We start from the raw sequence: 17,854 nt of genomic DNA, 5'->3' as shown, positions 1-17,854 counted from the left end.
GTGAAAGAAGCAGTGTGTGAAACAGACATATCAAAAGAGTATAAGGAAATACACAAATGGTTTTTTTTTTTTTTGAGTTGATAGGAGAATGCCTGATTTGCGATTCCTGCTTAAAGGTATCATTCTTTCGTGTGTCTCAATTTTAAAATCTAGAATTATTGAAATTTGCAGTTCTCAACATAATCCTTTTTTTTTCTTCCCTTCAGGTGTGAATCTGGCTATACTGGACAGCACTGTGAAAAGACAGACTTTAGTATTCTCTATGTAGTGCCAAGTAGGCAAAAGCTCACTCATGTTCTTATTGCAGCTATTATTGGAGCTGTACAGATCGCCATTATAGTAGCAATTGTCATGTGCATAACAAGGTTGGTAATGATCTTGGAAATGTCAACTTTAAATTAGAGGTGGGTGGTTGTTAAAGAAGAATCTTGAAGCACGCTCAAATGACAGGGGCTTTAAGTCCTCCAGTTTATTAGGAAAAAGTCCTCGGATCAGTTCCCTAGGGTTTCCATGTAGGCATGATCTCTTCCTATTTTGCTTCTTTAGCGTAATAGACAAGAACTCATTCTCACAGTTACAGGTATATCTGGGCTGCAGGCAGAAGAAGCATGGCAATATTTAACAGCATGAAGGAATTTAGGAATCTTAGAATTGTGAGCCAATTCTAAGCACTACACTCGGGGCGATAATGGTAATGCAGAATGGTTTACACGTGCACAAAAGAGCCATGCAGAAATTTTTTTAGCCCTGCAAAACTGCAAGGTGTTTTATGCCTAATAATACCCTTTATCCATAGTAAATATAGTAAGGAAGAAGTCAGAGGTTAAAGAATACTGTGTTTCTTATTATATCATTGTCTTAATACTACTTTATTTTCTGGAGTAGTCATAAGTAATAAACTGTAGAATTCTCTGTCATAGCTAAAACCATTAGAGTTTGTCATAACTAAACACCAAAGTTATGGACATATTTGCAGTGCAACTTGTTTAAAGTGGGTGTTTTCCAAGCTGAATGGAGATACATAAGTCAGAATTAAATTGGACCTAAGAAAGTCAAAGCAGATCAAGTTCATATTGTCTTTATGTTTCCAAGTCTCATATCTTTTCTTCTGGCCTCCCTCTTTCTACCCTTAAGGTTTAGTTGAAGGTTTAGTTTGGAAGTCCCATATACTTTTCTGCATTATTCTGGGCAGAGGATTGTAGCACATTAAGTCCAGATATTGGCAGGCCAAAATGGATTTATGGCTCTTCTGTCCAAGGTCTGGATGAAAGCCAGACCTTAAGTACTCTCAGCCATCTGGAGCTGAAATGATAAATCTAGAGGTAATAAAAAGAAAAAGTTCTCTCCATAACAGATATTTTTCATAAAATTTAGGCAGTAAAGTCAGTAGAATTTTTTTCCCTATTGAACGGATGATGTGCCCTTAAGCAAGACTACTGAGTATAAAATTGTGCAGTAAATTAAAGTAGGGACATAATGATATAAAAAATAATGACAACAGAAAGAGAAGATAGAAAATAAAATCATGTAAGAGCAGGGCTGCCTGTGGCCATTTAATATAGGCTTAGAGGTTAAGTGATTTATCCAACTGTGGTTATCTAGCTAGTGAGTGAAAGTGCTGGGATTTGGGTTCATGCTGCCTAATTCTCATCGACTTTCCCCTGACCCTTCAAGAGGAGGGTCCATGTTCAGTCATCTTCGGAAATATATTTGCCAAGTATGACCATAGCATAGGAGCAAGGTTTAAACTTCATTTCGTTGTGGTTCAGTTTTTGAACAGGGGAAACACTTGGTATGAACCATTTTTTCAGAGCATTAATGTGAATGTCATTTGCAAAATTCACTGTAGGAGAGAAAATGTGAGGTTGGGGGAGATCATTTAGGATATTATTAGAGTAAAGCAGGAGTGGAGTAGCAAATGACTGGGAAGGTGAAAAAAAGAAAGGAGTTAAAAAATAAGGGAAAATTTTGAGACCAGATGATAATGCCTTCTTTAAGAAAATCAGAGGACATTAGAGTCAGTGGGAAGCTGACTTAGAGGAGGGAGGAAGCGGAAGCCCTGGGCTCAGAAGTACCTTACTCAAGGCCATCGAGATAGTTAAGCCCTTTTACACTTCCTACCAGCCTTCTATTCTGCTCTGTGCTTCTGATCTCAGTGTGCCATAATCCTCAACTCCTAAATTAAAACTATCTGGCAGAAGATACGGAAGCAACCTAAATGTCCATCAGTAGATGAATGGATAAAGAAGATGTGGTACATATACACAATGGAGTATTACTCAGCTATAAGAAAAAAACAGATCCTACCATTGATCCAACATGAATGGAGCTAGAGGGTATTATGCTCAGTGAAGTAAGCCAGGCGGAGAAAGACAAGTACCAAATGATTTCACTCATCTGTGGAGTATAAGAAAAAAGGAAAACCGAAGAAACAAAATAGCAGCAGAATCACAGAACCCAAGAATGGACTAACATTACCAAAGGGAAAGGGACTGGGGAGGATGCGTGGGAAGGGAGGGATAAGGGCGGGGAAAAAGAAAGGGAGCATTATGATTAGCATGTATAGTATGTGTGGGGCACTGGGAGGGCTGTGCAACACAGAGAAGACAAGGAGTGATTTTGCAGCATCTTACTACACTGATGGACAGTGACTGAAGGGGTATGTGGGGGGGACTTGGTGAAGGGGGGAGCCTAGTAAACATAATGTCTTTCATTTAATTGTAGAGTAATGATACCAAAAAAAAAATTTATCTGGCAGGTAGTTTTCAAGGTAGTACCCTCCAGTTTATACCCCCAATCCCTTTGCTGCCTTCACAGACATTTAGACGTCACAGAGTATTTTTTTTTCAAATGTTTATGATATATTGTTAAATGAAAAAAAAGTTAAAAATAGTATATACAGTGTGATTCTAATTTTAGTTTCCATATTTATATATATTATTAGTAAGTTATCATTGATACACAATCTTATGAAGGTTTCACATGAGCAATGTGTGGTTACTACATTTCCCCCTATTATCAAGTCTCCCCTACATTCCACAGTACAGTCACTGTCCATCTGCATGATAAGATGCTATAGAGTCACTACTTGTCTTCTCTGTGCTATACTGCCTTCCCCCTGCCCTCCCTACATTATGTGTGCTGATCGTAATACCTCTTAGTCACCTTCTCCCTACCTTCCTGCCCACCGTCCCCATCCCCTTTCCCTTTGGTAACCACTGGTCCCTTCTTGGGGTCACCACAGTGTATTTTTAACTGTGTTATAGTGTATTCACTGCCCACTGTCTCTATGACTGAAGGGTATCATAGATCTTCCTGGTAGTGTTTTGTTGGTGGTATTTTCTCCCCTTTAATGCCCCTCTCTCTCAGATTTAGAATATTATAATTATGTCCTCAGAATTATATCCATTGAATTATTAAGGAGTGCCTCTCCCACACAGCCCACTATGGGACAACTGTTCCACTTATTCCACAGTGGCTGTTCCCATGTGAGGAATCTTCCTTTAAAAGGATGTTTCCATTGACTGACTTACCAAGACTGCATGAGTAAGATTTTCTTTTATGCCTGGAATCTTCTTTCGTGGTATTAGACTTAGAGAGTGACAGACTGGTAGGGACCCTGAAACATCATCCTCACCAAATCCCCTTATTTTATAGATGAAGAACCATGTCCCTGGGAAGTTGAAACTTTCCCAAGGTCATGGGAGGTAGTGACAGTCAAGGTCATGGGGGTGTGAGACCTCTCTGTCAGTTTCCCATTTATGAAATGGAAATGATTCCAGCATTGTCTACCTCCAAGTGTTTTTATGAATACTGGTGAAATAAAATTTGTGAAAAGCAGTACATAAAATGAAAGTGTTACCATCAAGGCTTTTAAGCCAAGGCAAGACAGTGTTCTCTGAAACTGAATGAAAACATGGAACTTTTGAGTAGTACACTCATCGTTGCAAGACTTTCCATCAGATTACAAATTCTTGCAGGTGGAGATTTTTGAGGTGAGCCCAGCTCTTAATATTTATATAGAAAGAAGAGTTGTATAGCTAGTTTTTGGCAGAGCCCTAACTCAAAATCACCAGAATTCATCACCATCCCTTGTGCACATTGTGTAGCACAGCACCTCATGCATTGTACAAGCTCATGTTTGCATTCTAGTGGCCAGACGCAAAAGCAGTCACAACACAGTGAGGGTTCTTCCGCTGTGGAGAAACACTTGTGATAATATGAGGGCACAGTCAGGGGATAGCCCTTATTTCCACCATGGCATTTTTTAGTGGTTTCTCTGGTTTGCCCGAACACAGTGTAGAGTGACTTCTGAGTTGTTGTCTGAAATCTCTAGACTTTTCCTCTGGATTCAGATCTGAGGTTAATAAGCGTACTTCTTCCTGATTTCTCCTTCATCTAAACTGTCCTTGTTATTTTGGGGGTGTCAAAGCCCAGGGTAAAGACATAGGCCAGGACCCTTTCTGCTCTCACAGGTTTATATGTTATCAGTCAGTGTGGCTGGGGAACTGCGAGGCCAGAGGCAAGGTGAGATTTGTCTCAGGGATGCACATGCAGCAGTAGAGACATGGGGGTGTTTTGCTTGTGTTCATACCTGCATTGTACACCTAACCCTCTCACCTCCCAGTTTTGTAGGGAGTTAGCAGTCTGAAATGTTGGTCCTCACCATGTCTTGCATCAAGGAGCATCCTGTCTCCCTTTCATGTGATCACATGCAGGATGGCTTTATGTATGAAATGTGTGCTACTTTGGAAACATTTGAAAGATTCTAAACAAAATGACATTTTTCTTTTTCTTTTTTTGACTCAACAGAAAATGCCCTAAAAACAACAGAGGTCGACGACAGAAGCAAAACCTCGGTCATTTTACTTCAGATACGTCATCCAGAATGGTTTAAACTGAGGAGGACTTTTATATGTACACTGACCATGTGATGTACATTTATTATGTCTTTTTTTAAAGAATGGAAATATTTATTTCAGAGGCCTTATTTTTGGACATTTTTAGTGTAGTCCTGTTGGCTCGTATTTAGAATATTCAGCTACAGCAGTTTTGGACTGTTCAGTAGTCTTTGTTTTATGTTTTTAAATACAGAAATTGATTTCACAAATTTGTACCACATGGTAATTCTAAGACTTGTTCTTTACCCATGGAATGTAATATTTTTGCAAAGATGGACCACTTCACAAATGGTTATAAAGTCATACCCAGTTCTTTCACAATGACCACAGCAAATGATGAAGCATGAACTAAAGGTAAAGATGTTTACAGATTACTTTTCTTACAAAAAAAAAATTTAGAAGACACTGTGTTTAAATAGATATTTAAATGTTTTTGAGATTTAGTAACTGATTTTTTAGACACTGCCTATCGCATGAACTGTAAAGTTGTGTGTGTTAGATGTAAAACATTTATAAGATGTACGGGTTGGAATTTGATTATTCCTCTCTTTGAAAAAATAATTCTGATAATTTGAAAAAGTATCTGGTAGCAAGGATGGAACAGATCACTGAAAAGTAGACTTGGATATTGTGGAAATAGTCTGTTTAATGAACAGACTGGAATAAAGCCTACTTTATCAGTTCAACTACTTTAATACACATTCATTTTTAAGAAAATATTTGTTTTAACATAAATAAACAAATTGTATCAGTGTTTGTGAATAAAATGCAAAAATGTTAATGATTGGTGCTTTCAAAGTGAGCTTAAAAATTATCTAAGACCTCTAGTCAAATTTGTCCTGTAGTAATAGCTATATAGATTATTGGTGTTTAAAGATCTGAAGTGTGAGTAGAATGTATTCAGCTGTTTAACATGTAGTTTAGATATTCTGAAGTACGCATGTAGAACTTAATATGTTTAAAATTAAATATTAATTTTAATATTTGGTTTGGAAAAGCATGTTATAATATAATGTTTTCACTATATGGCCTCTGGTGTGTTTATTTATTACATTTTTAATATTAATATGTTAGTACACTTAATATGTGAAATTAATAGAGAAGATTTTTCGTTAAAAATTCCCCTTTGCTTTTACAAATACTGCTTGAAGTTATCTAAAGGTTAAAGCTTTATCCAACATTTGGAGTTTGCTTTTTTTTGATATTTTTGGCTTCTCAGCTTAATATTAATAACATGGTGGCTTTTGGGAACTTTTTTTTAAAAAGCTTTCCTCTTCTACCCACACAGTCTTATTTGAGTCCCTTAGTCAGTCACCAAGCATGTTTGGAATAGTACCCAGTGCTTTGCAAGGGTTCATATTGCAGAACAGTCACATGTGGGTATTTGTAGTTATAAATACTTGACCAGTCTCCAGGGGTGGGGTTTCCAACCCTTTAAACAACCCTGTTGCCTGTTATCAAGCTAACTTTTTGCTCTTAGTGCCAGAATTGATTGTGGTAGGACATCTTCCACCGAGCAATAAATAAAATGGAGCATGATGGGTCTGCTTCAAATGCTGATAAAATCCACCAGAATCACCTGTCAGGTGGTACCGAAGACGAAGACCAAGACGCTGCTCTTACCATTGTGACTGTTCTGGACAAAGTAGCCACCATCGTGGACGGTGTGCAGGCAAGCCAGAAGAGAATAGAAGAGAGACACAGAGAGATGGAAAATGCCATAAAATCTGTCCAGATTGACCTGTTGAAGCTTTCACAGTCACACAGTAATACGGGCTATGTCATTAACAAGTTGTTTGAGAAAACCCGAAAAGTCAGTGCTCACATTAAAGATGTGAAGGCCCGGGTGGAGAAACAACAAATTCATGTTAAAAGTGTTGAAACCAAGCAAGAAGAAATAATGAAGAAAAACAAATTTCGTGTGGTCATATTCCAGGTAAGCTGGCATTTTTGTTCGGATTGATCACTGCAGGCTGGTGCATCCTTCAGTTGCCAAGTCCTGTCAGAGGTTTCCAGCGCCACATCGTAGCTGTGTATATTGTAGGAGTTCTGTGTCAGCAGAGAGAGCAGCATAAAGCCATGTCTGAGTTAACTACTGTACTATCATATCAGTGTTTTGAGCCTCTCAACCATTTCATGAAATATGAACTGTGGATCACAGCTGAGGCTATTTCTTGCCTTTGAAACTTAATATGTGTAAGGCTCTTTCAGTATATTAGCCATATTAGCATCATGCCCTCTCATAGACTCTGAGAATATTAGAACTAGAAGAGATCTAAGAAGCCTCTAGTTTAAAACACCTCTTTGTTGTATACAAAAAAAGAAACAGGACCAGTAGCTCCACAGTATGTTTTTTTCCTTATTAGGGAGAGGAAAGCCCGAAACAACAAAGTGCAAAAGTGTAAACTTTTCAGAATATGATTTGTCTGTTGGAATTTTTACATATAATATGTGAATTACAGTACTAAGAAAAACTGTCTATTAATGAATAATCAGGAAGTTTTCATTTTTCTTACAGTTATATAAATGTAGGAGTCACATAAGTAATTTCCTTTTATTTGATTACAAAGTCTTTTGACTTAGCTGATATAATAATTTTGGTGTGGCATTGTGCTTTGAACTAAGTTCCTATTAATCTGTGCCTGGCGCTCATGATTTTTGAAATAGGAACGTACCCATGTCAAATGCTTAATATCTGTAATACATTTTAAAACTCTTACAAATCAAAAGGAACATTTAAGTTGCTTATTTTTATCATCTATTGTGGAAGAATGGGAAAGTCATCATCAGACTGTTCACAAAAAGCTAAATGTGCGGAATTTCACTTTTACGTACTTAAGTATTTGCAGTTACTAAAACATGTTCTCAATTTGAGGGTAGAAAAAAACCAAGCAATTTCGTATTCTGCTGGGGGCAGTATTAATTGGTACAACATTTTTGGAGGGCAGTTTTGGTAGTTTGTATTAAGAACCTTGAAAATTCACAAACCTTTGGCCCAGAAATTTCATGTCAGTTTTTTTGTTCTTAGCACAAAATCAGGAATGTGTTCAGGGATGTTCACTGATGCACATATACAGTGTTACCACACTGTATATTTAAAATGGATCAGTGCCCATATGTATAGGAAAAAAACCTAGAAGAATAAAAGCAAAATGAAATAGGAACAGAATTGGATTATGTAGGCAGGTATTTGTGAAATACTAGGGATGTGGGCCATAACTCCCCACAGCATTCTTTATACATTAGTCAATTCTCCATAGCTCTCTGTTGATGGATAAAGTTACACTGGCATGGCAGAGTGGTATTTTGGATGTGTTTTTAAGAGCCTGTTAGTGATTTAGGAAGAATAGGGAGAAGGGAGAAGAGTTGCTTATTTCAAAGGGGGACAAGTTGGACTAAGCCGTTTGAAGTCCTTTACCGTTTTTTTCCTTTTCTTCCAGGTCCCTTGAAGTCCTTCTCTAGACTTAGAAGTTTGAAATAAATCAGTGGCCTTACTCTCACAGGCCAGTTCTAGTGTTAGTCTGTGTAATGGAGATCTAGATTTGTTATTGGAGAAAGTAGTATCCAATCTTCAATTCACTTTCCAAGGGCAACTAGCAGTAATGAGTATATCTCACCCTCCACTTGATTTGCAGCATGCTTAAAAATGTTCTCAGTATCCAGCATTTCTCCTGAGAACCTTTGTGCAAGGGGTGGACCAAGTACCAATCAGGATTTACAAAGGCCAGAGCAAAGAAGTTTCTGAAAAGTTCTAATTGACTCTTGTCTACTGACATAATCCTTTTTCTTAAAGTTGTTTCCATATTCACCTGTTCATTCCCTAAACTTATTTTTTCCTTTGAGTCCCTATAGTTACTTGAATGAACAGAAGATAGTATGAAAAAGCAACTGAGAGCGCTAGTTTAAGTCAGATCCCTTTCTCTGTAAGATACAATGCTGTGAAGACTGTGAAATTATGTTCAGAGTAAGCCACAGTTTAATAAGCATTTGCTAGCTTTTATAAGGGGGAAAGCTTGTAGAGAAAAGATAAAGGCAAGTAATTATGAACTTGGTGATTCATTAGATGTTAGAACACTGTGTACAGTGTTCAAGTGGTTATTCATAGCAGTTAAAATGAGTTCTTTTAATTCATTCTCATAGTTAATAAATATAAGTGGTTATGTTGAGATCTCCCCTTCTACTAAAATTGACTTGAAGCTGAGTAATTCAGCTATATAGTACACTTTCATTTCCATTTGGGTTTTTCCTCACAAAGTTTTCCCTGGATATGTCTTTTGGTGTTACTGGTATTTTATCTCCCATAGTTGTGCATGGCTAAGCTTTCACTTAATCGTGGACATTGGCATTTTAAAAAATTATCTTCCGTTTCTCATACAATTATGATTTCTCTCCTTTCATCTTGATGACTTTCTCATTGTGCAAGCCAGGAGTCTTACTCTACCTCACAATTGTGCTTACCAACCATAGGTCTGTGGTTACCAATGAGCTATTTGGCTATCCCCAGTGATAAGTCACAGACTTGTATATCCAAAGTTCCTCTAGCTATTACTTTGTACTCTAACCCAGAGATCTTGTTTTCTTACAAAAATCATGTTTTTACTTGGACTTTCACATGAAAAGATACATAATAATTGTATTTGGAAATCAACTATAATTCAACAGTATAATCTTCAATTATTATTACAGTATGTTCACTTAACTCATGGCATCTCTGAGTCACAGGAGTTAGAACAAATAGATCCACACAACAAGTACTTTCTCTGATTACCTCTGTTTTGTTTATTTTTAAACCTGATTTTGTATAATTTGTCATGCAATTGAAGAAGGGTATGTGATTTCTGAGTTAAGCTGTGTCTAATTTCTTCACACCAGGATTGTGAGGGTTTTCCCTCCTACCAAGTGGTAATTATTCTTTGGCTCTTTCCTTTTCTAATTATACCTTCTCAGGCCATACCAACCCACTCAGTGTTGCTGAAGCTACTCCCTGTAGCAGGTGTCAGGAAAGGATAGAAATAATTTTGCTGCTTCTGATTCATCAGAGAGCTATGAGAGACAACCACCCTACCTTTTTTTTTTAAATAGCTCCCAGATATTTTAGCTAAAGAATTTAATTCTAAATAAATATCTAAGAAATAAGGTTTCAGGAACATCTTCTTGACTGTCTTCAGGCTGAAGGTTTTGGGAACAGCATAAATGTGTTTCTTACGTATTTATAAAATGTCGTTGATTGAAACTGATTGAATCTGGAACTCAAGTAGGAGCAGTTTCTTTTAGAAATTTGTTCACTTAAAAATCTCATAATCTTTATTAGTTTTTGCCTGTTTAATTTTAGAAATAATCCCTAATAGTGAGTTGGGTGTTTTCAGCAACTGTGTTCCTAGGTCGGTTCTCAAGGTTCCCAGTGTTCGCCATGTTCCCGAATCCAATCCTCATCCTCACCCTTTGCCAGGTTTGACCTACATCCTTTGGGCACATAGTGGGTCCCACCCTCTCTTGAACTTCTTTCCTGTTGGCTTCTGGGGGTGCTGTGCTCTCTTGGATTTCCTCCTGCTTCACTGGCTGGTATTTCTCCCTTTTGGTTCTTTTTAGTTTCTTTATTCTTATCTACAGTCCAAAATCCACTTATCTATCCATAATGCGAAAATTCAAACATTTCTAAAGATGATTTTTTTTTTTATAACTTACCTGGTAGCAAAACCTAGGCTCGACCTGAACTCATTTGCTGGCAAAACCTGACGTGAGGTGGCATGAGGCTTTATATGCTTTTTCCCATTTTATAAAAGAGTGAAAAATATTCATATTTTTTGCCACAAAATGTTTTTTGACCCAAATCTCACTGGTAATGGTATGTTATGTGTCATATTATTTTCCTCAAATCTGAAATACTCTGAATTCTGAAACGTGCCTTTGCCCTGGGGAGTCTTAATGATGGCGTGTAGACCCAGTCACTCAGCCTCTTGTGATCTCTTTCATCAGTCATGATTTTTAATTCATCTTACTATTATAACTCTTACTTTTATATCTCTAGTGTAGACCTCTGTCCTGAACTCCCCTCCTATGTACTCAGCTTCCTACTTGACATCTCTGCTTGGCTGTCCTGTTGGGCATCTCAAAGTCCACATGTTCAGATCCCAGCCTTCCCCTCCAGTCTGTTCCCCCTGCCGTCTTTGCCATCTCAGTTAATGGCAAATCTGTCCTTCAGTTGCTCAGGCCATGTGCTTGAAAATCACCTTCCATGTTAACAGTTCATCCAAATCTAGCAGCAAATCCTGTTTGCACCTGCCTTCAAAGTACATCTGGAGTCAGACCACATCTCCCCACCACCTCTGCCGACACCCGCTTCATCTCCCACCTGACTTACCTCAGTGGTCTCCAGCTGCTCACTCTGCTTCTTATCTTGCCTCCATGCCCTCTTCCAACAGTGATTGGTTCTTTTACAACATGGGTCAAATCATGTCACTCTTCTCTTAAAACTTTTTAAAAGGCTCTCCATCACACACAGAATAAGAGGTGTGGTCCTTATTATTGGTCACAGAGCCCTGCATGAGCTGGCCCCCCGCTGTCCTCTCACTCTCTTTCCCCCTCTTCTTGCCCCTTGACCACTCTACTCCAGCCACACCTCCCTTGTTATTCTTTCGCCTCTCCTCCCAGATGTATGCATTACCTTCAGGTCAAGGTTAGGTTGTCCCCTTATTAGTGAAACCTCATGGAGGATCCTCCCCAGTCACACTGTATCCCCCTTCCTGGCTTTGTTTTTCACCTTAGCACTTACCACCATCCAATATGCTATGTATTTAACTTGTTTATTTCTCTCTGCAAGAATACAAGTTCTTTTACTCTTTTTTTTCTTCACAGGAGCTTCTCAATTTCTAGAACATTGACTGGTGCGTGGTAGGTGCTTAGTAACTATAGGTTGAATGAAGACATATGCCTCTACTCCAGCAGTAATTTATTGAGTTTGCCCACTATGCACAAGGCACTCTGATAGGTGCTGGGCATAAAACATAAATAAGATACATCTCTGCTTTCATGGAAACTATTATTTAGTGAAGGTCTTAGGGAGATGTGTTTAAGTAAGTTCCAATTCATCCAAAATGTGATAAATGTTATAAATAGAGGTAGATACCTGTTACTTTGGTATTAATTGGAGACAGAATTAGCCTCTTGGGGAAGTTGAGGACATATGAATTTATTCTTGAAGAAGGATTTTGTTCACAAAGCTAAAAAGAGAGTGAAGGGGCATTGAAGGTAGCAAAAACCACATATCCAAAGGCATGGAGGGGTGAAAATGTGTTTGAGGAACTGGGAGTGGCTGTGTGTTGCTGGCTGGAGGAGTGGGAAAGCAGTTTAGCTCAAACTAAAGAGTCTTCTAATCATGTTGAAGAACTTGAACTCTCTCCTTTGGATATCAGTGAGCTTCCAAAAGTTTTAAATTAACGAAAGGATGTGATCCGAGCTCTGCACTAGAAATATTTCTCAGGAAACTCTTAGGTGATATTTTGGAGGTAGAAGTATTGCACAGTTTAAGCCTGAGATGATAAGGACTTGAATTAGGGCATGGCAGAGGCAAGGAGGAAGGAGGAGGGAACAGAGGAGTTATTAAGCACTGTAAGGACAGCCCTTGGTGACCAGTTGGATATGGGTTGAGAAGGACAGGAAATATTTGGGATAATGATTCTGAAGTTTCTATCTGGGTGGGCATTTGGATGGGTATTGGTGTTGAGAGGTCCAGGAAAAGAAGTCGCTGTGGAGATGATGCTGGATGGGCCTTGATTTTTGGACATGTAAAGTTTGAGGTTGCCTGTGTTGCATCTGGGTGGCACAGAAACATGTTTTCATCATAGGAGAAGGGGAGAGGTGAAGATAAAATATTTTTGAGTTTATTTCCAATTGGATTTGAAGGCCGAGGAGTGGAAAGGTTGCTTAGGGTGAGCTTGGGAGATGAAGAAAAAAGGACCAAGGTGAGGAAAATCCTGAGAAACACCAGCATTTGAGAGGCCAGCGGATCAGTGGCCCATGGAGACTGAAAAGGCATGGCCAGGAGGTAAGAGAACTGATCTCTAACATGCTTTCCTTTTCTGTCCTTCAGGAGGAGCTTCGGTGTCCAACATCCCTGTCTATTGTTAAAGACAGAAACCTAACTGAGAATCAAGAGGCAGATGACGATGTCCTTGACCCCCCAGGAGACCTGTCTTCAGATGAAGAATATTACGTTGAAGAAAGCAGATCTGCCAGGCTTAGAAAGTCAGGCAAGGAGCGCATTGATAATATCAAAAAGGCATTTTCTAAAGAAAACATGGAGAAGACACGGCAGAATTTTGACAAGAAAGTGAACAGAATTAGAACTAGAATAGTGACCCCAGAGAGGAGAGAGAGGTTAAAACAGTCGGGAGAAAGGTTGAGGCAGTCAGGAGAGAGGCTGAAACAGTCAGGGGAAAGGTTTAAGAAATCTATTTCCAGTGCTGCTCCCTCAAGGGAAGCTTTTAAGATGCGGAGCCTGCGGAAAGCTAAAGAGCGAACTGTGGTGGAAGGTCCAGAAGAGGTCAGGGAGATGGGTGTGGACTTCATTGCCAGGAGTGAGTCTCTGGTCCCCATGGGTGAGCTCTACACTGATGAGCTCAGTGAAACAGACCGTGAGGAGGCCAGCGCAGTGTATCCTCCCCAAGAACAAAGGGAAATCTCCACCCCTGAGCCTTTAAAAGTAACTTTTAAACCCCAAGTGAAAGTAGGGGATGATGAGTCTCTTCTGCTAGATTTAAAGCAGTAATCATAAAGAGGCACTAAGTATAATATAAGCATTAATCTCCATAATCACATAGTTCTAGTTTAAATAGTATAGTCATTTACGTTTATATGCCATAAAGGAACACATAAATAGTATGGCTGTTTCATTTCTTAGGTTTAAAATCTTAAAAGATAATACAAATATTATACACCTTTCCTTACAACTTCCTTGGGAATTTATTTTTTCCTCCCCTGGGATTATATGATTCTATCAGCTTTCTCTCTCATGTGACTCTTATGGCAGCTGTGGATTTGTAAGTGCCCTTCTCTTGCCTGCCAGAAAAATTGTTTGTCTGAGTGAGGGCTGTTCAGGTGTTTGGTAGTCTAAAACAAATGAAGGATAAATTTGTGCCCATCATTTACAAGTGAGCTCTCAGCTTTGGTCTAGGTTAATGTTGTGCCTAAGCTCAAACGAGAAAAACTCATGTGTGAATTATATCATCCATATGTTCAGATGAACAGATTCATCAGTAAATTAGCCATCACACTCCTTGGTGTTTCTGCATATAAAATGGAAGGTCTGGACTTGAGCGTTTGGTTCTGGCATCACAACTTTGCTTATAGTGAGCCACTTGCAAGTCATCTGCTAATAAGCCAATCAGTAAAATGGATTGCCTGACCTGCCCATCGCAGAGAACTATTGTGAAGGTCAAAGGAAATATTATAACCTCTAGGGGTACAAGAAGCACATCTAGAGAAAACAAACCCCACTCATTCTTCAAAAACAATCTAAATAATTACACCTTCTGAAAAAGCCCTGAGCACCAAGCAGTGAGGACCTAAGTTGAACAGAAACTAAAGTTGGTCTTCAGAAGCCTTTTCACAGAATCAGGGAGGAAAAATAAATGTGTAGGTGACTGGTGTTTTTTTTTTTTTTTTTTTTTTGTCAAACAGTAAAACCAGGCCTTGGGTTTAAATTGAATCTTAAAATGTTTCTTGGAAAATCCTTTTCTACTTACTTAGATCGGGTGGACTAGAGCAACATTTGTTTGAGCAGCGTGAAACATAAAACTGTGGCTATGTCTTCACAGGCCTTTTGAAAGTCAGCCCTGGTACATGGGTTTGGAAATGACCTCAGATATTTCTGTTTTCCAGAGCAAACTACTCAGGGCCCAGCTGTACAGAACAGTGTTCATAGGAGTTCTTTGGGAGGTAGCCAGATTCCACTTTCCTGTGAGTTTTACATGTAGCTAATCTGGAAGTTAGGTACTGTTGCTAAAGAAAGAGAAATGTTCATACTGGTTCTGTACTTCTGGTATGCTTATATATCTTCTAGTTTTATAATATGGAAGAAATGATGGAATTGTTGAATTTGAAGAGTTTGGACAAGCAGCTTTCAGATCAGTTTTGTATGCTCATCTAGTTAAAATTCATAATAAATGTGCACATATGCAGAGACACACATGAAAAACACAAATCAGCTTTAAAATATTTCATAGTTACTCAGGTATTTTGGTTTGGGAGTTTGACCCAGCATCATTTCCTATTTACTCTGTATGAATACAGGAAATCATGAATTGTTCATCTTGTTACCTTATTATATTGAATATAGAATATACAACATGGAACAATATTTTGAAAGTGACTTAAAATGTTATAGTTTAGAAAGAGTTTGCATGCTTAATCACGTATTTCCTTAAAACCATAATACATTTGAATAAGTTTGATGTCAGTGTCCTATTTGTAAATGCTTTTTACTAATAATGCAAACAAAATGGCATGAATCTGATACAGTAATCCTTCCTATAATAGCTATGTCTCTAGGTTAAGAATGCAAAGGAGTTATAAGCTTTTTCTTTTACCTAGCCCTACACATGGTACATTTCAACTGGGGTAAAATGTTTTTCTGCAAATATTACTGTCAAGGAATTTTTGTGAAGTTCCTGCTTTCTGACCTGGTATAGAGCCAGACTTGACATGTTCTGGAATATTTCCCATATCGATAGGTTTGAATTTTGATGTGGAAAGTATTAGAACCTGGTCAGCTCTTCTTTATGGAGGACTTTGTTCAACCCCCAGAAACACTAAAACAATTTCATGTTCCCCAAAGTTCATTGTAACCTTATAGTGCTTTCTTGGAACTAGGATTTTTCTCTCCGTGTCACGTCTGTCTCTTGAAAATGTTCCCCATATTTAGGGCATTCCTCAAGTCCACGTTTATCATTTTTCTTCCTCTTTCTACCCTGTTTTCTTAATATAAAGAATATCAATTTGTAACAAGCTGAAAACTCAACACATTGCCATTTAATGCAAGTTTTGATAGTTGCAGACAACACAACAGATTTTCTGCTTATTTTACTCTTCTGTGCTTTTGAAATCGTGCATGTTAGATATTAATCATTTTATTCAAATAAAACCGTAAGTAGAACTTAAGCTCTTTTGTATGAGGCAGAACAACTCAATGTCCATAGACTCTGAGGCATGGAGCCCGCTCCAAGCGCCTCTGCAGAATAGACAATAGAGGAGGGAAGTGCTGCTCTGCTTCTGGCAAGTCAGAGGAACAGGCCAGAGGTGAAATGGCCAGAAGAGGAGCATGAAAATTCAGCTTGCTGAGATGTGTTTGTGGTGTGTGTGAACACCCTTGAAGAAGTTTTCATAAATTAAAAATAACAAACCAAAATACAGTGTTTTCATTTTGACTTCATTCTTTGCCTTCAGTGCATATTTAAGGGTTGGGTTTAGAACAAAGCCTGAAGTCCATTGTGATTCCATCACCTAAAGAGCATGGGTTATGTTGTGTGAAATAATTCACAGAATCATTGCTAACTGCAATTCCATTCCAGGAAATTCCTAGGCCTTTTTTTTTTTTATCTTAGAGACATGTTCTTCATAGCTTCTTTTGTTGAGCCCTACGAAGACATTACAGATTATGGTCCCCAAATAAATTGCTCCGGCACATTTGATTCAAGACTAGGGGTACCAATCACTGTGTTTCCATCCTCAATTCTGTTTTAAGTAGTGTGTGCTAATACCTGGTCTCCAGGGAATAACCAGTGCACACACCTTGGTGTTGAATTGTGTGTGATTCTTGTGAACCACCTCTTAATTAGGCTGTGTCTGAGGATTTATAGCTATCCTTGCCAGTCGGAATCCTTAATGTATTTTTAATGGCATAGAGATGGTGAATCCCTCTTCACCGTGTGTCTCTAGGACATCCAAGGATCCCCGGGAGGATAGCCTGGAGAGGCAGCATATCCTCAGGCTTTGAATTTCCTTCAGCATCTTCCTAAAATCAGCTGTGCTTGTCAACGGCCCTCCCAGACTTCTGTGCCACCTGATGCCTTTGCTCATGCCATTTGTCTCTCAGATATGACTTTCAGGTTCAGTGATAAGGTCAGTTTCCTCATTTTAGCTTAGTCACCTCCCGCCCTCTTTGAAGGGCATGATTGATTACTCCATTTATTAAGTATCTCTGTCACCTTTATGTGCCAGGGTCTTTGTTAGGCACTGAGGATTCAAAGATGAACAGAACTCAGTCTCCCCCACCTTCCCCCATCCTTTTCCAATCCTTTTCTCGGCTCCCAGTGTTTTGGGAAACTGTCAAGTAGAAATTCAGTAATGTGACTAGTGTTGTGTGAGAGACGATGGAGCCATACAGATGGAAGGTATTTATATAGAATTTTAATCATACATCTATTTAGCCCATCGTTTTCTGGTTTATTTGTGTTACTGTTTTCTAAACTAGACTGAGCTTCGCAAGGGCAGGAACTGTCTTTTGGGTCACTAGCGCTTGGGGAGCCTCCCGTGTGTTAGCCTTCTGAATCCAGAGATGAAAGACATGGTCTCTGCTCTTAAGGAACTTTTCCCCTGGAGGGGAGATAGGTAACACAGCATCATTGCACAATGTGACTACATCCTCAGATTTAAGAAAGGATGTGGGAGCACAGAGGAAGAGCATCTTAAGCTGGGGAGAGGCTGCCAGGGAAAGCTAGAGAAAATGATGCTTAAGTTGGCATTTCAAGACCTATCAAGTGTTGGCTAAATAACAGTATTCAAGGCAGTTTGCAGCTAGAGAGGTTGTGTGAAGGTGTTTTGGGTTTTATGTCAAAGGCTGTAGACAGCCATTGAGGGATTTTAAGCTGTTGAGAGATGTGATTGATGTTTATGGAAGGACTCTCTGTTAATGTATGAGTGGCAGAGCCCCGTTATTCAGGCCTTGCATTTTTCCA

General features: G+C 38.8%; 2 protein-coding genes across 2 annotated transcripts in view; both read left to right on the top strand.

Moving 5' to 3' along the window:
- TMEFF1 (transmembrane protein with EGF like and two follistatin like domains 1) overlaps positions 1 to 5,927 on the top strand; it is an 89,847-nt gene extending 83,920 nt beyond the window's left edge. Inside the window, exons 9-10 of the mRNA XM_037017676.2 lie at positions 207 to 365; positions 4,813 to 5,927. Coding sequence (XP_036873571.1) covers positions 207 to 365; positions 4,813 to 4,897 — 244 coding nt within the window. The 3' untranslated portion in view covers positions 4,898 to 5,927. The remainder of the gene's footprint in view (positions 1 to 206; positions 366 to 4,812) is intronic.
- On the top strand, positions 5,124 to 16,305 carry CAVIN4 (caveolae associated protein 4). Its single transcript, XM_073226982.1, has 3 exons — positions 5,124 to 5,255; positions 6,382 to 6,837; positions 12,991 to 16,305. The coding sequence occupies exons 2-3, from the start codon at positions 6,430 to 6,432 to the stop codon at positions 13,666 to 13,668; spliced, it is 1,086 nt and encodes a 361-aa protein (XP_073083083.1). The 5' UTR covers positions 5,124 to 5,255; positions 6,382 to 6,429; the 3' UTR covers positions 13,669 to 16,305.
- The last annotated feature ends 1,549 nt before the right edge of the window (positions 16,306 to 17,854 follow it).

This window comes from Manis javanica, chromosome 2 (genome assembly GCF_040802235.1).
Source record: "Manis javanica isolate MJ-LG chromosome 2, MJ_LKY, whole genome shotgun sequence".
NCBI lineage: Eukaryota > Metazoa > Chordata > Mammalia > Pholidota > Manidae > Manis > Manis javanica.
Note: the sequence above shows the minus strand (reverse complement) of the source record. Positions and strands in the feature narration are given on the sequence as shown.

Coding starts and splice junctions, on each gene's coding strand:
- CAVIN4 (XM_073226982.1), top strand. CDS start 6,430: ATGGAGCATGATGGGTCTGCTTCAAATGCTGATAAAATCCACCAGAAT. Junction 6,838..12,990: donor TTCGTGTGGTCATATTCCAG/GTAAGCTGGCAT, acceptor TCTGTCCTTCAG/GAGGAGCTTCGGTGTCCAAC.